Here is a 25,541-nt window from a genome sequence, read left to right as displayed (position 1 = left end):
CAGACCTATTCTCAAAATGTTAGTTACAGCCATTGTCATCAGCAGAATCGAAATGTCAAACAAAAGCCACAGAGCCCCTGGTGCACAGTGATCTAGAACACCATGCAAATTCACAAAACCAAAATTCATTACAAAACAACAAAGATGAGCATGAATAGATAAATACATAAATGATCACGAACTGGTTAGATCATGCAGAGATAGCCACTTAAAATAAACAAGTGTTACTCTTGCATCTGTCCAAATGTACTCACATGTTCAGTAGAATCATCATATTCCCACTGATTGAGATTAACGTGTCAGAGAGGAAAAAAATAACAGGAAACTAAATATGGGAGCACTGACAGAGAGAAGACGACAATGATTATTTTCTATTAAATAAATAACTAAAACACTGATGTTTAAAATAGTCACTACAAAATATGAAAACAGACAGCAGAATTATTTTCCTAGGAGATTTTTAAAGTGCTTCAAAGAAATACCAAGAGTAACATATGAAAGTTAGAATGATGGCTTGTAAGATTACAGCACATTAAAGACAATATCTAGCACTTGTACAAACTACAGCGCTTGCATCTAATGCTTCATTGTATACTTATTTTCCAGGGGTTAGACAAAAAAATGGAAACACCTGCGACAGAAAGGTACAAACAACCATGTTAACCCCTGCTAAAGCTATACATACTAAAAATAGAGCTATCAGTAACAATGATCTACTGTATGCATATGACATACCTCCATATACCACCAGATTCATATCAGAATTGGATAAGTGCTTCTCTACCTTTGTTCAAATGTTACGGTGAAATACTAACAGACGGTCAGACAGACAGCCCAACTCTACGACTTGCATTACAGAAGGTAATTGGCAAATGTTGTCACAACTATACAACTGGATCTCTAGAATATATGCAACATTCTAAAGTCATAAGAAAGGAAGTATGGACATCAGTGCGCGCATACTCGCATTGTCGTCACTATAACCCTGTTGCTGATTATATGGATGCCCAGCAGGGATGTGTCACAGTGAACAGTCTCAGAACTGATGACTCTGTACAGTAGAGACAGTAATCACTGAGTAATGGTCATATATCTTACGCAAATACTTTTCAGACGTCAGATCATCACTGCCCATGGTATTGGGCAGGTATTTCTCATTTTTTGTCAAACCCGTCATATGCAACCCAACATAAAAAAAAAAAAATCAATAAGAAGCACATTTGATTATTTTTGTCTTGAACTTTACAATACATTAATTTGTTCACATTCTTTAAGGTATGTTCAGTGTGTATTAGACACTTTAAAAATTAATTATCATTTGATAAATGATGTGGATGAAGGATGCAACAAACTATTTTCATAAAGTAATTGATCTGTTATCTAAAATCCTTATTCTACCATATGTGGTGATTTGAACACCTGCTGATAAGAGTAAAGCGCAAAAAGAAACATTTTGGCAAAGTGTAAAAAGAACAGTTTACACCTATACATTGAAGAGAATTGTGTAAACAGAAGGATGGTAAAGTACTGCATGGAGTTGCAGGAAATCTAAGCAGGCTAGCCCTCAGTAAGAACAAAACACATGTTTTGTGTATAAAAAAGTTGATCTAACATCTAATATCATTTGGATTCTAATGCAAAAGCTCAACCCACAGAATACAGAAAATCCTTTAACTCTAAACTTCAGACATTCCAACCAACTAACGGTTTTCTTTAATTGTATATTACATAGTAATATTATAATCATGATGCACTATACAAGATTAATCTATATCTGACTTATATTTCAATGATGTGCAAGGCTGCATTTTACTGTATGACCACGTGCAGTGTGAAAATGAAAATTAGCACATGAATCATTATTGCCACTTCCATTTTGCAAAAACCCTATTTAAAACGTATTACATTATTGCTATGGTCTCAACATGCCTATTCCTGGTAAAATACAGAAGTCCAGAATTGGAAGTTACCTGTGCATCAGCAAGCATGATGTCCTTTATCATGGGCTGTCCTCTTGGCTCTCCATTGTCCATCTTCACATAATGCACCTGGTATCCTCGGATTTGCCCGTGCTGCTTGTTGGGGACAGGTGAACGCCAAGTGACTTTAACTGATGTGGAGTTGACAGCCTCCACCTCGACTTTACGAGGGGGACCGCTGGGAACTGGAGGAACACCATGGGATAAAACAAAAGGTCAAGATTACAGTGACCCCCTCCTGCCCAACTCCGTAGAGTCGTCTAAAAAACAAAAATGGGCAGATCCCACAATATTGAATGACATCAATATCTTAACAAAGGCAAGAAAAAAACAACCCCAAAAAAGGTCTGACATCTGACCTAACATTTTGAAAGACATCAAAAAAGTGATCAGTGGATTAAAAAATGGAATAAAAAAATGCAACTGTCTGGGTAAAAATGCAAGAAAAAGCCAAGGAAGATGCTTTGTGAGCAAAGCATCCCAAAAGATCTAAGAATTTGGCTGTGAATTATTTATTTTACAACAGTTTGCAGAAGACAAAAAAAAGAATGCAGGTGGGGGGGGGGGGGGGGTTGTCCATGGCTTCTTGAGTTCTCCTTTTCACTACCAAAGTGTTTGTTCAGTTTCAACAACATAAAAAAGTCAAGTTTATTGTCAAGAAGAAAAAAAGAGGCATTTGGAATTTAGAATTAAAGTTGCCCACTATATTGTCGAGGAGTAAAAATGTACAGCACAAATTAAGCAGGGGGGGGAAAAAAGTTGAATAAAAATTTATATAAAAAAAAATATGCTCTGCTGGAGTGCAATAGCAAAAAAGATGTCTTTGGGGGTTAATGCGGGAGTCAGTTCTTTCACTTAGATATTGTTACAGATAGTGATGCAGGAATAAAGTGCGAGCAAAAGCATTGGGAGAGGGGGAGGGTTAGACGTGTGTTAGCCTAAATTGCTAGTTGCCCACTGGAGCTGCGGGACCCAACATACCATCCTCGTCGGTGCGGATGAGCTGGGGCAAGCTTTCAGGGCCCGGTCCAACATCTGTGTGGGCGCTCACTGTCACTCGATACTCGGTCCACTTTTCCAACTCTTCCAAGAGGTACTGGGAGGTTTCGGGGGAGAGGTCTGAGATTTGATGGGGGTTTGTGTCCTCTCCTTCGATGGCGACATACTGGATAGAGTACTTGGTAATGATTCCATTCTGTAGTTCCACTGGCGGTGGTAGCCAACTTACCAGAATGCTGGTGGAGCTGGGGCTAGTGCACTTGATGTCTTGTGGAGGAGCAGAGGGCTCTAATGGGTTTACGGGGGGTGGGGGTTGGTGTATTTATTTATTTATTTATTTATTTATTTATTTATTACATTTATTTGGTTTCAGGGTTCAGAAAAGGTTGGGTGCGAATGGGTTGGGTGATGGTATAAAACAAACAAACAAATAAACAAACAAAAAAGAAACAGAAAAGAAAAAAAGAAAAGAAAATAATAATAATAGGACCAAGTGTTTAAATGAAATAAAAGTCAATGATGTATTTGAAAATCAAATGACAAAAAGTAACAAAAACAAGACCAGCTCCTTGGCTTATGAGTTAGATTATCCGATGAATAAATGAAAATCACACACTGAGGATATGTTATGAGGGAATCAATGTCTTAAAAATGGGACCTTCATATAACACCTACCTTTGCTGCTTAACCATTTATTTTCTCTCTTCTACAATGCATTATCCTGAGTTATGTGGGATTGCTGCAAAGGGAAGCTCTCATGTTTTCCATAAACTAACTTATAGGCTGATCAGCACCAAAATAAATAACATTAAGTAAACCATTAAGTAGTGTCTAAGGAATGCATGTACAGCAATGTGCTGAAACATGTATGTAATATTGCCAAATCAAAAAGAATAAAGGTTAGTGCTGAAAGTGTGTTATACACTTTGTTCAGTTTGAAATGTTACAAGATCTACCAACCTTTCCGAAGTCTGTTGCTCTGTAGTAAAAGCTTGAATATATTATACAGTACATTTTAAAAGAAAAGGTCATTTAAATGCATTATTTGACTAGAGGCATGCATGGCCATCTAAATATGAACTCTTTAAAAGCCCTAAATAATATTGGGTTTAGTTTACCTACCAAGCTCAGGACAGACTTGATGATCATTGGACTGTAACTTGTACCCACCTGTTGACTGACTGCTTCTGTATCAGACCTCTGATTTAACAAGATACAATAATATGGTTAGGCACAAAGGCTGCACAATTGGCCCCCAACTGTTTGCTTTCATTGTCCTTTCTTATCCATCAATAAATGTCCCTTTTTGGCAAAAGGAGTCAATTGTTTGGGATTAAAAACTTTATAAACCAGAGGTCTGTTTACATATCCAGCATTTTATTTATTGTGGTTCTGAGTGAGGATGTTAGTGGTTGAGTTGTCTTTGTGATGTAACAGGCTTAACAACAATATCAGATAATTTCAAATTCAAGCACAGATTATCAGGATGGCTAATACAGATCACTGGTAGAGTTATCTGGCCTGTATTGAAGAAGGGTTTATGTATGTTTATTTGCCTCAGAAAGCTCAGTCACTGCATCCTACAACTGTACATAACCGAGCTGATGACAGGCCAAGAGACAAGGTTTTAAACTCTTTTGTTGGTTTTCTTAAGATGCCTATAAATCAGCACTTCAAAGTTATGAATTGCTGTCATTAGTTTTAGAAATAACAATAAAATCCTAGTTTTATCCACAAATATAAATGTCATTTTCTGGCCATCCTTTTAACCTTATCAGTTGACTGTACAGTCAGGCCCACACAAGGAATGTCCTCACAATCTTTGTTATATTAAAAGGAGTTTCAACAACCCTATCCTCAGGAGCCAGTCAGGTCCAAACCTTGTTTTCATAACTCGGTTTCAAATCAGTCATAGCATTCCAGTTTCAAAAGATTCACACCAATTTAAATGAGAAAAAATGAAGACGCCTCGGATTAAGGCTTGGCAGAATAATTAATTTGTCTAAAGCCTTTTGTAGAGAACTCTTTTTTTACATATATATTTTTCTGGTACCCAAGGGGATTTCTGGAGGTGTGTTTTTTAGCCATGGTTTTAACACCAAATGGACTATGATGCAAGTCAGTTAGTCATCTAGGATTATCAGTAATCTGAATTGTATCTTTAGGATCTTTTGAAAGGGAATCCTTTATTTGTCAACTCTTTTTTTTTTTTTACTTATTCCAGCATCTCATATGCTTGTGGCAAACCTCATTGACTGAACAAGAGGCCATAAATGATCATTCAAAGAAGAAGACCTACGTGTCTGTGGGGTTTCAGCCGATATCTCAGTAGTGGCAGCACCCTGGCCATACGAGGAGCGGGCAGCCAGACGGAAGAAGTAGTTTGTAAAGGGTTTCAGTCCCTGCAACAGATATGATGTGTCGGGCTCAAAAGTGACATGTTGCTGTATAGGAGAGAAAATATACAATACAGGTTTAGAAAACATTCAGGTGTGTCTTGTCAAGCTTGTGGTGAAATTTGGAATGGATAAACTGCCATGCAACAAAGTATTTCTAGCCTTGCAATTTTTTTAAATGTCAGCTTATCATGCGATATAAGAAAATGGATTAATACCTCTTCTCCTTGTTCCCCTTTTTTGTAAACAAGCTCATAACCAATGATTGAGTCTCCTTTTGGAGGCATCCATGATAACAGTATGCTGGTTTCAGACTTTGCCTCGGCTTTGAAGTTAGTTGGCTGAGCTGGAACTATACATAACAAAATAAACAAATTAATACAAATGATACAAAAAAAGTATTAGCGACCAAAAAAACACACACAAGAGGGTAATACTTTAGAGGGGATACAAAATTAATCTGAAGGGGCCTTGGATGAAAACTTAACTGCTTAAACCATCATCAGGTAGAAAATAGAAAATCACAGGATTTTACTTACGGGAGCATAGCTTCAATTTGTCACAGCATCACTCCTGTTAAACTTCTAGATCGACTTAATTTCCCCCCAGGGCAGGATTTCTATATGATTTGTTTACGGTAATAAATTAATCTAATTTCTTCTAAAAACAGACTGTAAAACTTCAACATGCTGCATTCCAAGTATGAAGGGCAATGGGCTATGCAAGATGTAAAGCCTCCTTAGTCAATTCCTATTCTGTGACAGCGTAATTGCGTAGAATATACAGTTGTAGAAATGACAAATCCACCAAGTTCTCACCTTCTATATATATAGTATTAAAACCCATTTCATGGAGTATTAAAATAAAAAAAAAGTTCACTGGCATAGTTCTCTAGTCACAGCTGTTGTCTAGCGTGCACAAGGGCATTTTTTCAGCTTGGAAAAGCCTCTCTGTAGATAAGAGTCCAATGGCAGGCCAATTGCCCATGTTTTCGTCCCAGCTGTTTGAGATACAGTCCCTCCTTATGCATTCAAATTTTACAATTCCACAACGCCAAAGATACCTAAGTTTAAGACTAGTCTCTCTTTCCAAACCCTAATTTCTTAATTTTTGCAGTGCACTTTTGTTAAAGTTGTAAAATTAAACATAAAATGCCTTCATTAGGGAGGGGACTATTATTAATTTTAATTTGTATTTCAATGTATCTGCTATAACTTTAATTTGCCTTGGTTTATAAATAGACAAGCAATGCTATTAGTCTATCAAAATATTTACCCTGATCCCAAGAAAACAAACATGGGATATTAGTTGTCTAAATCTCCAAGGTTGCTTTAAAATAAACTGTAGTTAAAGGCAAATGTTTTTCATAGTTTAAATGTTTTCAGAAGACATTTTCCTTGGAATTCTGAATATAGCTAAAAAGCTACAGTGAAATAAATAACTTAACATCTCAACCAGCTGTATATGTTTAGTAAAACACAGACTTGCAAACATGATCCAAGCTGTAGCAGGCATCTATAACAAGAAGATGTAAACTGTTGTTGGGCTATTTGTTGTCTCAATGGCAGCAGGTTGCATATTCAGGCATCTCTGATGCACAAAGGGGTGATTTAAATAGAAAACTACTCCCCTGATAATGTTCCTTTTGATGAATTTCAGTTCAATTTCTAGCCTGTGTACTGCCTTTTTTTCTGTAATAAATCCTGGAATTTGCAAGGATATGTGTTATTAGATGGCACATATTTAAAGCTCACCTCCTGTCTTAGTTATAACCTGGATGTCACTGGAGAGGGGCCCATCTCCAACAGAGGTGAACGCAAGCACTTTGACGTGGTAGGTTTTCTGTGGAGTGAGGCCACTGATGGTTGTGATGTGAGTGTCACCCACATTGTGTTTCTGCCAGTTGTTGATGTGCTGGTTGGGTTCCATGGTGTAATAAACTCGGTAGCCTTGGATCTGTCCATTTGCCTCTTCTGGCTCCTCCCACTGGACCAGGATGGTGGTGGAACTGAGCATGCGTGCTGTTACTTGGCGAGGTGCGGTGCTGGGGGCCTGTTCAGCAGTCCTGGTTTCCACCGGCTCACTAGGTGGGCCCTTTCCTATATTGTTCACTGCCACCACCCTGAACTCGTATTCAGAGTATGGGCTGAGGCCTCCCACGCTGTACCGTGTGGTGGCCACCCCGTCTATTTCCTTGTATGTCTCTTCAGACTTTGATCTATGTTGGATGATGTAATAAGAAACAGGCTCCGGATTCCCAGAGTCCCATGTCAGGGTAATGCTTGTGGCCGTGCTTTCAGTCACCACAGGGGTTCCGGGAGGCTTTGGCAAAGCTGAAATTTTAAAAAAAAAAAACATTAATGGCGTTAGAATACTAATTACCTTTTCCAGCAACTTAAAATAAGCATACTTTAAAATATGCTGATATTCAAAAATAATGTTTATAAGATACAGAGATATTGTTTTCAATTTATTTCAGTACAGTGGAACGTCTCACATCCAACCGTCACATAACCACCCTGACCAATTAACTGCCCACGCTTAGTATTATTATTATTATTATTATTATTATTATTATTATTATTATTATTATTATTATTATTATTATTTGTTTATTTAGCAGACACCTTTATCCAAGCTGACTTAAAGAGACAAGGGTGTGTGAACTATGCATCAGCTGCAGAGTCACTTACAACATCTCACCCAAAAGACGGAGGACAAGGAGGTTAAGTGACTTGCTCAAGTGGCTTTCTTTTTTAGAAACTGAGAACAGGAACTGAAAAATCAGCACCAGGATTCAAAGTTGTTAAAGATTGTATAACTCTACTCCTGCGCATCAATGGTTCATGCTGCCATTAATGATTGTGGGAAAGTCAGCCAAACATCGCTGTTTTAAAAATAGAAACACCAAAGCACTTCCTGTGATCTATCAAGCAGTTAAAAATGCATGGATGGATGGGGGACTTTTTAAAGACATAACTGGTTACATAAGAATTTTGTACCAGATGTGAAGCGCAAACTGCATGAATTAAACCTACCAGAGAGATCCATCCTCTTGCTCGATAATGCATCAGCTTACCCATCGGAACAGACATTATCAGCTGGAGTTTTTCCAGACTTCCATTAGTTTTTTCCACACTTGCGTTTTAGTGGGTTTTATGTTTTTCGATAGTCGTAACCAGATAGGCAGTGCATTATAGATAGAATGTCAAACATATACACACTATTTACAAAGTATAAAAGCTTCAGTTTTTCATCTCAAACAACTTGCTGTCCAGTTCTTGCTCGACAGCGTTCAGCTCTAGCTGCTTCTCTTTTATGGAACTCCTCAATGGATTTGATTTTGATATAAATGTTATCTGCCCCATAGCCTCAGGTATCCAGGTAAGGAAGCCAAAAGTGAGCTGCTTTTTTCAGAGTTTAACTTCCGTTTAACCAGAGCAATGAGAGCATAGTGGAAGGAAGCCTACTAAAAACAAAAGGCTTTTGTAGTGTTTATCACATGCTTAGGAAATCCGTGACACATCACCATCCTCCTCTGCACCACTGGTAATAAGACATAGTTAAGTAATCATCTGTTTAATCTATATAGTTTAGCCGTGGTTTGCTGTTAACTTTCGGTATTGCAAATGTAATGTACATTTTAGACATATATAATTATACATACATACATATATACATCATTTTATATACAGCTGAAGGGCTTTTGTCTGAAATGTCCTGAAATATATATATATATATATATATATATATATTTTTAACCAGTTAAATCTTATGTATACATAAAAAAAAAAAAATTCTATGTCTTTCATTTTTGCACACTGCAGTTATACCTCCTTCAAACCTATATATATATATATATATATATATATATATATATATATATATATATATATATCACAAGTGCGAGAGTATGCGACAGTTGCTACTCTGAAGATTTCTGGATGGTCATGGACTTTCCCGACCGATTATTGATTTTGTTTATAGATAATGCTTCCGGTTGCTACTTGCGCTGAACAGAATACCATTAAGGACTTCTTTAAGAGTTAAGAAGTCACCAAATGTAAGTTACTGTACATTTAGTACCCCTTGTTGTGTATTTCTTTAAAAAGTTTTGCTTGTAGAAGGCTTCTTGTTTTATATTGTAAACCGCATAGCAATGTATTCTTTATCTTGTTTACATTCGCTTACTTTTAAAGCAAAGCATTTTCCCATGTTTAACACTAGAGCCGCCGCAGTTATACTCATACCTAAAACCGCCGCCGGCAGTCATTATGACGGTTACATTTTAAACAACACCAATATTAAAATGAAAAACAAACTATCGGATACAACTCAAAGGTTTTATGGAAGCACATCATATCAGACATCTGCACAGCCAAAATGCTGTATTTAAATGAACAATGAAACATAAAAGGTTTATTTTCTAACTTCCCACTTATAAAGCACTACTTCAAAAAATGAAAAACTATAATACAATAAATATTTCAAAAGAAACTAGTGTGTAAACAAGTGTAAACAGGAATATGTAAATACAAAACTGTAAAAACAAAATTATTTAAAAACTAAAGTAACATGTTTTCTCTCGCATGTGTCACTCGGTGCAGCACAGAATCCAGGTTGAGCTGCATTTGCCTGCTGCTTTGCAGTTTTCTGATCGAAATGTGTCTGCCAAAGCGCTGTGGCTAGCTTCAAGAAATCTCTCCTACTGATATTTTCCCTAGTACATTCCTTGAAAGCACCTCAGTCAGCCAGGATATTGTAGGTTATGTTCAAAATAAAAAACATGTATTGTAAAAGGCAGTCAAAATGACTGCTTTGGTGGTTCTAGGTGGGCGGGATTATAACTTCCTTATTTTCATGATCCTGCCTTTCAAACGCCGTCAGGGTATTTAATACATCAATTTAGGAAAAGTCATAAACAGACAACCGCATAACTTTCAGACAAGCAGAGTAATTTAAATTTGAAAACCTCAAACTGCCAAAATGACTGCTGTGGCAGTTCTAGTGTTAATGAAGTTTGGGCTTTATTTATGTCCAGTAACCTATTTGTGCATGTGTAAAAGTCATTGTCAGATTTTCAAACATCTATAGAAATGTTCACATATCTACCTATACCCCAGTCTACAGTGAGTTGGATATGCGACGTTGGACTATATGTGCTTTATTAAATATTTTGTAAATTGTTACTACAGTACATGGTCTCATAGAGATAATGTTATATCTAACCTTGGAGTGCTCAGAAAATCACCCTGAAGGAGAGGTGCGTTTGGAGCAGATACAGGGTTTCCTGTCACCATTACCCCTTCTGATCAACAGCAAGCAGTGCCAGATGTCTAAAATGCACAGATGCATGATCCCCCATATCCACCTGTGCAAATCAAAGCTCTACAAGCTCTCTGCTTCGCTGGCACATATCAGAGGCAGGTTCACAGAGTAGGGATTTGACTTTAAGGAGTGCCAGCATGCAAGAGCACCTCTGTTGCTGTAGCTTTACTCAATATATTCATTGAATTTTAAATTGCTAAGAGCTTTTCCTGTATGACTGGGTTTCTTTCTAATGCAAATGTAAAAAATACACCACAGCACCACAGAATAGTAGTACACATTAGAATTTACAATATCTCCAGAAATAAGTGGACTTGCCACAGAACTGTAAGTATCATCTATTACAGTGTGTAAATGGCTTATTAAGCATCACCGTTGATTGAACACTGCCTTGCATATATAATGTATGTGTGCACAAACCCATTGGGGATAAAGAAACAGCTCAACTCAATTTCACATTCTGCGTAGCTGCTGCTTAATTCAACCCTGGACATACAAAGCTAATTTGCGATTAAGTCTTTGACAGATTTAGAAGCTCATGAAGTGAAAGTGGACTTAGAACATCGAACAACCAAAAGACGACCATAAAATAGATTCACATATAAAAGTAAAGAATATTTATATATCTGTATCTTTATGCTGCTCTAAAACTGGTAACTGCCTTATAAAATCCAGTAAAAGCCAAGGGCTAAAAATAGCCAGTAAAATGGTTTCCTCAAATGGTTCGAACAGCAGCTACAAAGAAAGACAGTAATGAAATCAGCTGTCATCAGATTACCGATATTGCTAGTCAAGATGAGCTGACTTAGGGTTACATTTGACATTTAAAGTGGTCCATTCCAGTTCCCTACTGTAACCTTATTTAATGTTGTACTGGCATTGTATTGTTTACATTTAAAAAAAAAAATATATATATATATATATTTTCCCGGTTCAGTACACTTTGTTTTACAATGACATATGTATCTATTTCTTCCCCAGAGGATAAGCATAGGAGATTACAGCTCATGTTTTGTCTAGAAGCTACCCCTTATGAGAGTACCTCTCTGAGGAGCCTCAGAAACAACAAGTGGGAAAACAAATATCAGTGAATGTTCCAGAAGAGGCGGTTTAACGATAAACCGTAGTTAGTGGTTTGGAGACCATTATTAAGAAGAATAAGCTCAGAAACCTTTACCTTTCACAGTAATTTGTGAAACAGCCTCAATGACACCAAGAGTTGACATGGCCACGCAGGTATAGTTGGATGATTGCCTCACGTCTGTAAGCTCCAGTACATTCCTCCCAATGGGCATATCGTCTTCAGGAGTCAAGTCTTCAGCCCCCAACATCCACTTCACATAGGGCATGGGGGAGCCCACGGCCACACACGTGATATTCACACTGCCTCCCGGCATGATCTCGTGGTTTGTTGGAGGGATAGAGAACCTTGGAGGGACACGCCGTACTGAAACAAAACACAAGTAGGTAATAACATGTACAAAAGGAGGGATCAGGTTTTTCTCTACACAAACACAATAAAGATGTCATTTTAAATCAGATTACTTTTACTATTAAAAAGAGTAAGTAGCTGGGTTTCGAAAAATATAGCATTACATGTCCCCACGTGTTGCTACAAGTGTTTAAATAACATTTTTCTTTTCATTGTTAACATCCTAACAACCTTTACACTTAGAACTTTGAACTCTGTTTCAAAGCTCTTTTTAAACACTCTAGGTGTAAGGATATTGCCCACACTGTTAAACAGGTAACACAGCACTAGCGATCCATGATGTGGTACGAAATCACTCTTCCTGCAGTGATTTAGAGGACAGATCTCAAACCCCAGTGCACTAGAGAGGACATTTTGAAAAGATCGTTGAAACAGACTTTAAAGTTATAAGTGTTAAAAGCTGTCAGGATGTTAACAATGAAAAGAAAAAAACAGTTCTATATAACACTATATTTTTCAGAACCCCGCTACTTACATTTTAAGTGATCATTTTTTTTGTTTTGTTTTAAAAATATTTTATATATTTATTGTTTTTTTTTGTAAGAAATAAAGCTATTTAATTATGTATTTATCTTCACTGTTTGGTGGTTTATAAAAGCACATTCACACACAAGTAGACTCAAACCTAACAGGGTCCAACACTGGACTAACTACGGACTAGCAATACACAAACACCATGCAAAAAGATATATATCAAAATATACATAGATATAGAACAGCACAGAAGAAGAACTGGAGGATCAACAGCATGCTTGAGTTGAGTACGGAAACCAACTTCAATGCTGCGTACTTCCAGTTGATGTGAAGAAATGTGCCGGACCACATTGTCACATCACATATAGCCTCTGATAAACACATCCAACTACAGTACATGGAAAAGTGCAACTCGATTTGCTCTCAATCAAAAAGTGGATGCAGCCTCAAGACCTCACACTACCATTGAAAATGAACTTAAAAACAAACAAAAACTATAAATATATACAGTAGTATGCACATGAAAAGAAACAAGGCAAGAGTCTGGTATTTAAACTGGGTCTCTGTCATGCACACAAGGAAATGGCTGACTGAAGGACAACCATGCTTAGGAGAGGTGGGAAGAGGGGTGAAATAAAAACTACAGGAAAAAGGAGAAACATTGGAAAAAGGTAGAACTAAAACTGAAGGAAATCTGACAGCCTGCTGAGATTTAAAGTAAGAGGGCAAGAGAAAAAGGGGGGAGGAGGAGGGGCTTGTTAGAACCTACTATTAAATCTCAAGCATCACAGAGAAACCAAAAAATAAAAATATAAGTAGGACCAGCAAATAGTAGTAGCTGTTTAGGTCTGAATTAAAGGGCAGCTTAAATAAAAGAAGCACAACATTACAAGGATTGTTACAATCAAGCGAATACCACTTAGGGTTTTGGAATAAATTATGGGAGGGTACTAGATTAGTGTTCCTGCTTAACCTACTCTACAGAATTGCAATGCCATTTGTTTTCTAGGCCTGTGCATGTTAAACAATTGAAACTAACAACAAAGTACTTAATCCCGTTTTTGGACCAGCCAATTTTAAATACTTGGAAGTTTTCAAGACATGCCCTTAATGAATAAGGGTCCCTGGCAGTTTACGAGACGTTACATCTTGAATGCAGATACTAAAACAGTACATTATTTAGTAACCATTTTCTTAGGTGCCTTTTTTTTGTGTACGTTTTTTAAGGACAAAAAAAAGGGGGCCTACGGTTGCCGTGACTGCAAGAGAAGATGGAAGGGCAAAAAAAGCAAGCATTATTCCTCCAGGAATCTCCCACTGACCACATAAAATGCAGAAAGAAGCAGATTTTTCACTAAATATTGCAGGATTAAATAACAACACTATAATCAACAACTAAAAAAAATAATCTGCATTCAGATGGTAATTCTTCATGCTGTAACACAGCATCTTGGCAAAGTAACACGTGACCCCCCTGGAGAAACAGGCACTAGTATGAGCAGCAAAGCAGGAACACTGAACAGCAAAAGGAGACCACAAGAGCAGACCACAGTTTGTGCATATACAGGTCACCATGCACCCCAAAATGCACACTCTCTCCTGTCATGCACAACCACTACTATTGGGCACAGTCAAGCATTGGAAGCAAGACCAGAGCATTCACTACAGAAACATACCATTAACCAAATTAGGGAAAGAAAGAAAAGAAAATAGAAAAGAAAAAAGGCCACGCAGTGCAGCTACATTCATTTCATTTGTATTCTTGTAATTGTTTTAAATTCATATTTTTTGTAAGGTGGTTAAAAAGTAAAAACACACCAACCTTCTCGCAGCTCTGAGGGATGTAGGGGGTTTGATGCAGAACACAATGAAATGAGGAAAGGAGAAAAACAAGGGAAACACAGAGAGAGTAAAAAGGCCATATCAAGGCTTTCAACTGCTATTTGAAATATCTTTACGAGCTCTCTTTGAAGCCTTCCTGCCTCCACTTGAAAAAGTTTGTATCTTCCTTGATACTACTGTATCTTAGAGCTGGAAAAAAATTAGCTAGCATCATTTTGAAATTTGATATATTTTTGTAAAAGAAAAAAAGTAAAATCACTTCAGAAGGTGTCATTATTTAATAGTCATGAAACTGCAAATTAACAGAATAAAAGTTAATAATAATTTCAAAATCAGGCTATATATCTACCTAAAGAATCATCCACATTGTAGTAACAAGCTTATGATGCTGGTTACTGTATATGGATTATATTTACTAATACAAAATAAAAAAAATAAATAAAAAAAACCAGGTTCATTAGCTTTACTGCTTATATTCATCAAAATATATAAATACTAGAAAGGAATTAAAGAAATGTGAACCTTATTATTTTGGAAGATATTATCCTTAGAAGATATTATTCTTGTCGGGGGAGTGGGGGGTATATTATATGTTTTTTTATATGATAAATGGCATTTTTTCTGAATAGCTTTTTTTAAAAAGCTGTTTTTCCTGCGACAGATCATTACTGGAGAAGCAAGGACATTTTCGCACTGTCCTGAGGAAAAGCAGAAAGAAGAAGGAGCAGATGAAGTAGAAACACCCCAGCTGTGTGTTTAAATGTCTGAAGCAGCTCCTCAATGTTCTTTGATCAAAGAGGACCCAAGTCCAGAGATCCCGCCCCACAGAACAGGAGTTAAAGGCAATTAGTAGCACACCAAGCAATCAAGTTATGAAAAGAGTTCAAAAAAAGAAACAGAAAACAAAACAAATGTAAAGCACAGGTCCAAATTAATGCAAGAAAATTGAATGTATAAAGTTGTATACTTACAAACCCCTTGTGACTGGATGCACTGGACTCAAGAATCTTTAATCATATTTTTATTGCTTTCCTGTTATCGTCTTTTATGTAGTCCTTCATTTATCTGTCTAACATCACTATATATAAAAAACATTCTATAGTTTATTACTGTTACCAATATACCCTGAACCTGTGGAAGAGTGGGTGGCCAGGGGTTATGTTGCTCCTACCTCTGACATATAGATTGGCAGGGGCAGAGTATCGTGTACCAGCACCGTTGGTCGCAACACATTCATATTTTCCCTGGTCAGATTCTTCGCTCTGCTCAATTTGGAGGGCACCTGTACGGAAATAAAATGTATGGGCAGAAGGAAAAGTTAGAGACTGCAGTTTAGGTAGATTTTTCATATAAACACCTTTTGCACACTTTCTGATAGGCCTTGTATGCGAAGGTCCTCCCACTTGACTTGCTGCTTCACTATTGTTTTTTTGCTCTTGAACAGACAGAAAATGAAGCAATGGAGAAACTCAAGGAGATTATTTGTCTTTGTATTTATCAAAACTGACACAGTTAAGCTACAACCCTGCTATATACAACATTTCACTGGACTGGTCAATATGGAGATGGGTGAGGTTGCCTCAAGGAAGCATGACTTTTAAATCAAAACAAAAGAGGTTAACAATTTACAAAAGCAGCATAAAGGTAGGGGACAGTTTAAAAATAAATAAAAGCAGGGATCTTTTAAAAACTAATACCTATCGTGTTTTTTTTTTTTGGGGGGGGGGGGTGGGGGGGGCTTCAAAAATGCAGCAAACACAAAAAGGCTGCTTATATTTAAGAAAAAGAAAAAAAAAGAAATGTGATTAGTTAATTAATAAATACCAAAATATCATTGGATGTTACAAAACTTTTATGACATGCAGATCTTCCAAGAACAAAATTGTATGCCGGTGCAACTTACAACCTTTTCATAACCCTTAGCTGAAAAATAAAATGCAAATTGGATTAGAAGACAAAATTAAAAATCATGGCCTTAGCCAACAAGTACGTAACCCAACCACTGCTGTGGGAGCTTGAAATCCCCCCAAGAGACACACATGAAAATCCACCAACGGGATTAGCAGTGTGGTGTCACAAAACCCAAGAAAAAAGCTTTGAGCTACAATCATCCTTAAACTTGAGCCATGTTGTCAAAAATTACAAAAAGATTACGCCTTCTGTGAGACTTATCGGTTTTCCATTTCCAAACCCTGAAGAATAAAAAAAGGTCAAAAAAGAAAACAGCTTTCAACCCAAGAAAAAGAATAAGAAAAAAAGTGGAAGAAAAAAGCACCGTAGAAACTTTATCAAAAAAGTAGTTGTTTGGGGCTTTTTTTTTAAGAAGGTAGAAGAAGATGAGTAGAAAGAAAAAAAAAGTTTACAAAGATAGAAAGATTTTCTTTGGGGAAAAAATGTACAAGAAGTACAAGAAATGTGGTGCTGTCTTCTGCATATCTGCGTGTTATCCAGACCATCTTGAGTTTTAGAGCTGAGCAAGAACAGCTAAGGGGAAAAAATGTTTGGTTGTTTTGGACAAAAAGAGGGACAAATGATTCGCTGTGACTGGGCTATGGCCAAAAAAGAATTGGATATGCTTGTTGATTTTTTTCTTTAAGCATATCGCAACTTTAAAAAGTTCCTTTTTTAACATCAAATGGAAATAATAAAGAGAAAATTAAAACAGACATAACATGGACAGTCAATGGGAATAACTGAACAGGACAAATAATAAGAAAGAAAAATGGAGTAGTGATGGATTCTGTTTCAGAAGCAGGACAGATATGAGAAGGATGAGAGGACAGCAAGAATGAATTAGATCATTCTGTGAACGTTAGTTCAGCACTCTTACCTCTTATTGGTGTACCACCTGGGTGGATAATATGAATGCAAATAAGATTAGAAAGAAGAATCATTAGTACGAGAAGAAGGAGGCTAGGGCTTTGGAAGAAGAGTCAAATTAGATTTTACAGAGTAAGTAAATAAAGGTACTAAAAAGAAAGAGTATTTATTTTACTCTACTGGTAAAACAGAATTATATTAGATAGCAGTATTAGGTTAAGAAGCAAGTTGTACAGTAGTGTACCACATGGACAATGCCAAGCAGTGGTGGCATTGTCTTTGCAAGAGCAGAAATTGAGACGCTCTTATTAAGGAGATTGGCCAAAGGGGTACTGTAGATACATACTGTTTGACAACCTAAAACCCTTAACTTATTCTTGCTAAAATATTTAACACCATTTTTTTTAAACATATATTGTATACTCTGGTTACGTATATATATATCTATATATATATTTTCTTTTTTTTTTTTTTTTTTTTAAATACATACATATATATATATCTATATATATAGGTTACACTGAAGGCAGGTAGGGAAAGAAGTACTGCAGTTTAGGTGGGATTATGGCATCTACTTGACTACATCTAAGTGATATCTGTGCTTTTAGACAGGTGTTTCTATGGTTGACACGACAACAATTGTGTGGAAGTGTGTGCTGCTACGGATATCTGGTGACTACACTGTTAGTAAAATGCATGCCATGCATTTTAATAATAGTTTCAATATGAAAATTAGTGGGGGTGAAGTGCGCTTCAGAACTAAGCACTTACCAAAGGATTCTGGAGATTTAATACGGAGAGAAGAAAGACAGCATAAAAATATTATTATATTCCTTAGATTTCGGTACAAAGTTTTCAGAATTAAAGCTTTATATACTATATATTTCTACTTCACAGGTGATTAACAAATTAAGTCTTCTTACATTAACAGAAGGTTAATTTACACAGTTCTGCTGACAACAAAAGGCAAGTTAACAAGATGACTTAACATCACAGGACAGGTAAAAAGTTGAGAATTCTGGGACGACAGATGATCAAACATCTCAGATTCCAAAAATGATACAGGCTAATTGCTAACGCCAATGTAAACAGCTGCTTGCGGGCAAATAAGCTAGGCTACGCACTACTTTATATAAGCTTTATAAATGTTTGAATAAAAAGTATTGGTATATCTTATCATAGCAAAAAAGAGAAAATTAGGGGTTGGGAAAGGGAGTATTAGGGAAACGCCATGGGCAAAGAGAGAAGCAAAAGCTGGAGTCTACACCAGAAGCAGGGGTTGTAGATTGTAGATCCAGACAGAATTAAAGGACTGTGAAAGCTATTGCGCGGTCTCACGCACACTACTGTTGCTAATTAGGTATGAAAAAAATGTTCCATTGGAAAAAGCACCATGTTTTATCAGTTCGTCAAGGCGGCTTTTTTATGTTAGTGCAAGGGAATGATTTAGATCCAAACTGTCTAGTATTTATTCAGTTGCAAATACTGAAAAGAGCACTATATATATATATATATATATGATATATATATATATTACAGTGCCTTGCAAAAGTATTCAGACCCCTGACCAATTCTCTCATATTACTGAATTACAAACGGTACACTGAAATTTCATTCTGTTTGATATTTTATTTTAAAACACTGAAACTCAAAATCAATTATTGTAAGGTGACATTGGTTTTATGTTGGGAAATATTTTTAAGAAAAATAAAAAACTGAAAGATCTTGCTTGCATTCAACCCCCACATATTAATATTTGGTAGAGCCGCCTTTCGCTGCAATAACAGCTTTAAGTCTTTTGGGGTAAGAATGTACCAGCTTTGCACACAGTGTCAGAGTGATTTTGGCCCATTCGTCTTGGCAGATTTGCTCCAGGTTGTGGCTCCAGGACGACGCTTGTGGACCGCAATTTTCAAATAGTGCCACAGATTCTCAATAGGATTGAGATCAGGACTTTGACTGGGCCACTGTAGGACATTCACCTTTTTGTTCTTGAGCCACTCCAATGTTGCTTTGGCCTTGTGCTTGGGATCATTGTCCTGCTGAAAGGTGAATTTCCTCCCAAGGTTCAGTTTTTTAGCAGACTGAAGCAGGTTCTCTTGCAGTGTTTCCCTGTATTTTGCTCCATCCATTCTTCCTTCAATTTTAACAAGATGCCCAGTCCCTGCTGATGAGAAGCATCCCCACAGCATGATGCTGCCACCACCATACTTCACTGTAGGGATGGTGTGTCTTGAGGCATGGGCAGTGTTAGGTTTGCGCCACACATAGCGCTTTGAGTTTTGGCCAAAAAGCTCTATCTTGGTCTCATCTGACCACAAAACCTTTTCCCACATCGCAGCTGGGTCACTCTCATGCTTTCTGGCAAACTCCAGATGTGCTTTCAGATGGTACTTTTTGAGTAAAGGCTTCTTTCTTGCCACCCTCCCATACAGGCCAGTGTTATGCAGAGCTCTTGATATGGTTGACTGGTGCACCATTACTCCACTCCCAGCCACGGAACTCTGTAGCTCCTTCAAAGTGATTGTTGGCCTCTCTGTGGCTTCTCTCACAAGTCTCCTTCTTGTTTGAGCGCTTAGTTTTGAGGGACGGCTTTTTCTTGGCAGTGCCTGGGTGGTGTGATGCAGCTTCCACTTCTTGATTATTGATCCAACTGTGCTCACTGGGATATCCAAACACTTGGATATTATTTTGTACCCTTTCCCTAATCTATACATTTGTATTACTTTATCTCTAACTTCTGTAGAATGCTCTTTGGTCTTCATTTTCCTTCAGATTCACAGCCTGACCAATGATCCTTCAACAGTGGGGTTTTTATCCAGAAAATGTGACAGCAACTTTAATGGTTCACAGGTGGAGGCCAATGGTAAGGTAATTGTGTGCTCAATAGGGCAATTTCTTTCATCGGTGTAAACTGATAGCTTCCACAGCACAGGGGTTGAATACTTATGCAAGCAAGATATTTCAGTTTTTTATTTTTCTTAAAAATATTTCCCAACATAAAACCAATGTCACCTTACAATAATTGATTTTGAGTTTCAGTGTTTTAAAATAAAATATCAAACAGAACGAAATTTCAATATACCATTTGTAATTCAGTAATATGAGAGAATTGGTCAGGGGTCTGAATACTTTTGCAAGGCACTGTGTGTATATATATATATATATATATATATATATATATATATATATATATATATATATATATATATATATATATATACACACACACACACAGTTGTAGTCAAAAGTTTACATACCCCAATGGAAATTTATAATTTGTAGAAATTTTGCTTTCGTGGATGAGGGAAAAAAAGTTACAAGAAATAGATGTCTACAATTATTTATTTCAGCATTTTTTCTTTTAGCAAAACTCCAAAAATGCCAATTCAAAAGTATTCATACCCTGACTAGGAAAATGGAATTAATAGCTAGTTGAGGCACCTTTAGCAATAATAACCTCTTTTGAACAATTAGGATATTTGTCAATGAGCTTTTGCCGTGATTCTTTAGTGATTTTTGACCATTCTTCAACGCAGAAGCGTTCCAGTTCATTCAAATTCCAAGGACTTATCTTGTGCACAGCCTTCTTCAACTCATAGTAAAGATTCTCAATCGGATTTAGATCGGGACTTTGACTAGGCCATTCCAGAACCTTGATTTTATTCTTCTTTAACCATTCTGAAGTAGATTTTGATGTGTGCTTTGCATCGTTGTTGTGTTGGAATGTCCAGTTGCGCTTTAAACCAATTTTTGTAGCAGAGGGTTTCAGATGATAGGCCACTATCTTTTGATATGCTATGGAATCCATTTTACCATGTATTAGAACTACATTTCCTGTGTCATTAGAGGAAAAACAGCCCCATAGCAGGATATTACCTCCATGCTTGACAGTAGGTATGGTGTTCTTTTCTTTGTAGGTCTCACCAGACTTTCTCCAAATATAACGACTATCAGCGTGACCAAATAGCTCAATGTTTGTTTCATCACTCCACAAAACCTTTGACCAGAACTCATATCCATCATTCAAATGCCGTACAATTCTTCTACTTGTTCTTGGTGAAAGAACCTTCTTTCTTCCAGACCGAGGGAGTGTTGACAGTACCATTAGTTTTCTTGATAATAGATTGTACTCAAATGCCTGGAAATCTTCTTGTATCCTTTGTAAATAATTTTTTGCCTAATGTCTTCAGATACTTTACTTTTTCCCATGCTGACATTGGTAATGACAGCAATCATCTTATGCCTAACCCTTTTATAGTCTAAGAATGTTTACCTACAATCCAGCACTTTCTAGAATTAGGTTCTGCATTATCATATTGAAATTTCTAGCACCTTGAAATAGGATTTTTAGAGTTTTGCAAAAAAAATTGCTAAAATAAATAATTGTATATATCTATTTCTTGTAACATTTTTTTCCTCATCCACAAAAGCAAAACATTTTCTACAAAAGATTTTTCCTAAAATTATTTGTTTTTGAGAAATTTCTAGAAATTATAAATTTCCACTGGGGTGTGTAAACGATTGACTACAACTGTGATATATATATATATATATATATATATATATATATATATATATATATATATATATATATATATATAACACATTTATGGTTGATTCTGCTTTGTGTTTTAGGTTTATTTAGTTTGTTTTTAATGGTTTAACTCTTGGTACTCCTTTGCCAGTTCTGAATGAAGCCCAATGTTGAAAATTAACCGTTTTGAAAAATAAAAAAGGAAAAGTAAGAAAAAGGAGAAAATGGATCCGTCAAATACTGTGAAAAGGCAGTAAAGAAAGAAATTATCAAAAAATACAGTCACAGCAGTGAGCAATGTGGAGTAAACAGAAGCTGCAAACACACAGGCACTGGAACAGGCCATGACAGCATTAGAGACAAAGACGACACACACCAAATAATACACAGAAGAGGAGAGGAGTAGAAGCAAAATCATTACCTACAAATCAAACAAAAAGGAAAGAAACATGAGCTCTTTGGCGTTAATGCATAAAAACAACAAGACCCTACCTGATCGTAATTGTTTGATGCGGCCATTATTGTTAGTCGTGTCAACAGGTAAGAAGTCTTTGAACCAGGTAATTTCTGGATCAGGGTTTCCGCTGGCTGCACATAACATGGTGGCTGTGCGCGTGCGCTCTACCACTTTCAATTGTGGGCCCATGTCTATGGTGGGAAAACCAGAAGGGAGCTGGTCCTCTGAAACAGATGAAAAAACAGGACATTTATTTTGAGGTCTCCAGAAGGAGCCATGCGATGTTCCTAATATATCAATACAGTTTAACTTGATTAGTGTTAACAAATACACATCTGTTAACAAATACACATCAACTGAAATACATTGGAAGTCAAAATGTAAAAAGCTACCAGTGAGAAAGACAGTTTAAGAGTTTGTTGTCCTGGGAATATATCTCCACCATGTTTTTTCTTTGTAACACATTATATACAATGGGTCCCAACAGTGAGATTTTTTTGTTAGTTTTGTTGTTCATCAAATGTACTTATTTGTACAGATACAGTAATATGATGGACATTACATAATTGTATTATGACATTGATATGTGTATAGTGAGGAATTGTGAGAGAACTACTGTGTGCTGTACTCCAGTCCACATAACGAGCTGAGGGACTGCATTCAGGACTTCTTTAAATATCTGTCACATTTCTACTTGGCTAACCACAAGCTGTTACTACCCTCCGTGCTGTTTGCTTTTCAGCAGCACAGAGTCAAGTAACTTGTCACAGGGGTCGATGCTAGGCTAGACAATTCCATCACCTCTTAATACTATGCCGATATTTCCCTTTAAACAGTGAATATCAAAGGGTTAGATACTGCTCTTATAGGCTGTTAGTAGGAAATAACTAGTTACAAGCATCTGCAGGTTTCAACTTCACAGTAGTTGACATCGTTTGACTTGTGCCAATACAAAACTCACTCCTAATGCATTTGCATGATCTTTCGTGTCTTCTCAGGGGCTGTGGAAATCTGCAGCCTTTTTGTTTTACATACATACTGTAGAGGTGCACAACAAAGAAAACACCTCTTGCATGCTAACCAGATCGAGTGTGCCCTACGCTTTCCTTTCATTTTTAATAGGGGTAATTCAATTCCTTCCCTCCTCCTCATACACAGCAACTTTTTTGATTCACTCACTTCATTCAATTTTCATGAGAAACATTATGGAACATAATGGAACAGATTCAAACTGCTGAAGCTACTGTATGCTGACAGTCATGGCTTATTTCCAATCTGGCTGTCAGGTATTTTGGCAATAGAAACCTCAGCATTTAACATAAAATGTTCTTTAAAAATAATACATTTTCTAATTGGAATACTTATCTCTGTGTATAATATGCTAATTTCATGTTATTGTATAAATGTATTGGAGCTTTTTTTGTCCAATAGAATTGATTTCAGAAGTAGCACACATGACAAAAAACACATTTTTCTATTTGGCTATCCTAATTTAAATGGTTCTAATCTCAAACATAAATAAACGCTGTATTAAAATGTGTTCTGTGAAGCACATTAAAGTCTTACTTCAAAACCTAGTTAATGTTTTAATGAAAATAAAAGATCCATATATACTAATTGTGTTGGCTTACTTCCTGTTTATTAGGTGACAAACCAAAACTAAAACATTAAATTTAGGTGATACATACATTGACAAATACACGTGATAAATAAATTTGCCTTAAATATTACTGGCAATTTAACTTCAGTTAAAGTAAAAACATAAAATGAGCCTGTGCTTTTTGGGTTGTCTGTAACTGCTGTAACCAGCCCTTTCTCTCATAACTACATTATTGGTATATTTTCTGTCAACATTAGGTTCATAGTTTTGTTTTGGTTCTTTCTTCGTTTAATAATGTTAAATATATATATTTAGATATATCGCACAGCACACATAATTTGACATTCAAAGTTTTAAGAACACATTTACAAAATGTACTCCATGCTCATATCCTGCCATGCTACATTTGTCACCAACAATTAAAATCAGCAATGAACTTCACAAAGCCTGGTCACTGTCTATTAAAGAGCAGTTTATGGTGCAGTTTGTTAGAGTAGGTGGGGGTGGAGGGCATAGCGCATGATTTCTAGCAGAAGCGGCTCCTGACTAATAAGTAGGAAGGCTAAACAAGACAAAATGAGTCAAAATGTACTTAAATTTGGTTTGGGTTTTTCAATGTTACTATAATGGCTACCACTAGATATGCAATGTTTATACATACACGCACGAATATATGTGGTTTAATTACCATTATATATCGTAAGTAACCCATATTTTACTGTAAAGGTTATGTATTTAATCACACGCAGATCAATGTAATGTAAAGCAATATTCAAATGCTGGGGGCACATTAGAATGTACAGATCAGTGCTAAACAGTACATTTCTAATAAGATAGTGGAAATCCTTTAAGCAACTAATGTACCGTATAATTGGACATTTTGGCTGGTATCAGATTTGCTACCTTGGTAGATTTTGACAGTTTTTGAATTGGCATTTATCACTTGGCACGTTCACAAGAAAAATGTCAGTTTTGTATTTCTACTTTTAATTTAAAAAACATTCAAATACATGTTTACTTAATGAAATGTGTCTGCTAAAACAGTATCTCATTTACAGTAACTAGTTATAGCATCTGCAATGTCACTGCAGCAACTTCGAGAACAACAAAGAAGGCCTTCTAAAAATGAGTTACAATATTTATCGTTCTATATGGCCCTTCAATTTTAAGATATCAGTAATTGGAAAGGATTACTAACTGAGGTATACTTTAACGATAGGCATTTGCTAACTCAGTTTTAAAACTTAACTACGGTTCATTAACCTAACACAGTGGAATGATCACAGTATCATGTAGTAATTGCAGGACAATATTGCCACGTGTGAAAACTAACAATAAAGACGAAACAAAAACGCTTTGAATTTAAAACTGGTTAATAGACTAGCAAGCACTGGCAAAATCAGCTTTTTTTATACAGTATTTTAACATATTGTTTAGAAACTTTGAGATACCTGCACGGTGGATAGTAGTATCTACACATATCGACAATAACAATCCACAGCAAATTTGTGCCATTGTTACAGACTTTCTAACAAGTCTAGCATAAAAAATTCTGGCTCCTACTTAATTAACCCCTTAAAAAAAAAAAAAAAAAAAGAAAAAAAAACACACAAAACT

General features: G+C 36.3%; 1 protein-coding gene across 27 annotated transcripts in view; it reads right to left on the bottom strand.

Annotated features, from left to right (window-relative positions):
• The window catches only part of LOC117409284 (receptor-type tyrosine-protein phosphatase delta), a 696,619-nt gene that overhangs the window by 75,032 nt on the left and 596,046 nt on the right, over positions 1-25,541 (bottom strand). For 8 of the 27 annotated variants that reach the window (XM_059001224.1, XM_059001244.1, XM_059001233.1 and 5 more), the window contains 10 exons: positions 22,360-22,548; positions 17,341-17,358; positions 15,682-15,792; positions 11,880-12,149; positions 7,129-7,707; positions 5,593-5,726; positions 5,278-5,422; positions 2,961-3,266; positions 1,971-2,164; positions 255-281 (listed from right to left, as the gene is read on the bottom strand). In XM_059001224.1, the coding sequence (XP_058857207.1) occupies positions 255-281; positions 1,971-2,164; positions 2,961-3,266; positions 5,278-5,422; positions 5,593-5,726; positions 7,129-7,707; positions 11,880-12,149; positions 15,682-15,792; positions 17,341-17,358; positions 22,360-22,548 (1,973 nt within the window). Of the gene's footprint in view, positions 1-254; positions 282-1,970; positions 2,165-2,960; positions 3,267-5,277; positions 5,423-5,592; positions 5,727-7,128; positions 7,708-11,879; positions 12,150-14,490; positions 15,659-15,681; positions 15,793-17,340; positions 17,359-22,359; positions 22,549-25,541 lie in introns of those variants that run through there. The other 19 variants (XM_059001352.1, XM_059001369.1, XM_059001356.1 and 16 more) reach the window with 11 other exon arrangements.

Source organism: Acipenser ruthenus, chromosome 2 (genome assembly GCF_902713425.1).
Source record: "Acipenser ruthenus chromosome 2, fAciRut3.2 maternal haplotype, whole genome shotgun sequence".
NCBI lineage: Eukaryota > Metazoa > Chordata > Actinopteri > Acipenseriformes > Acipenseridae > Acipenser > Acipenser ruthenus.
Note: the sequence above shows the minus strand (reverse complement) of the source record. Positions and strands in the feature narration are given on the sequence as shown.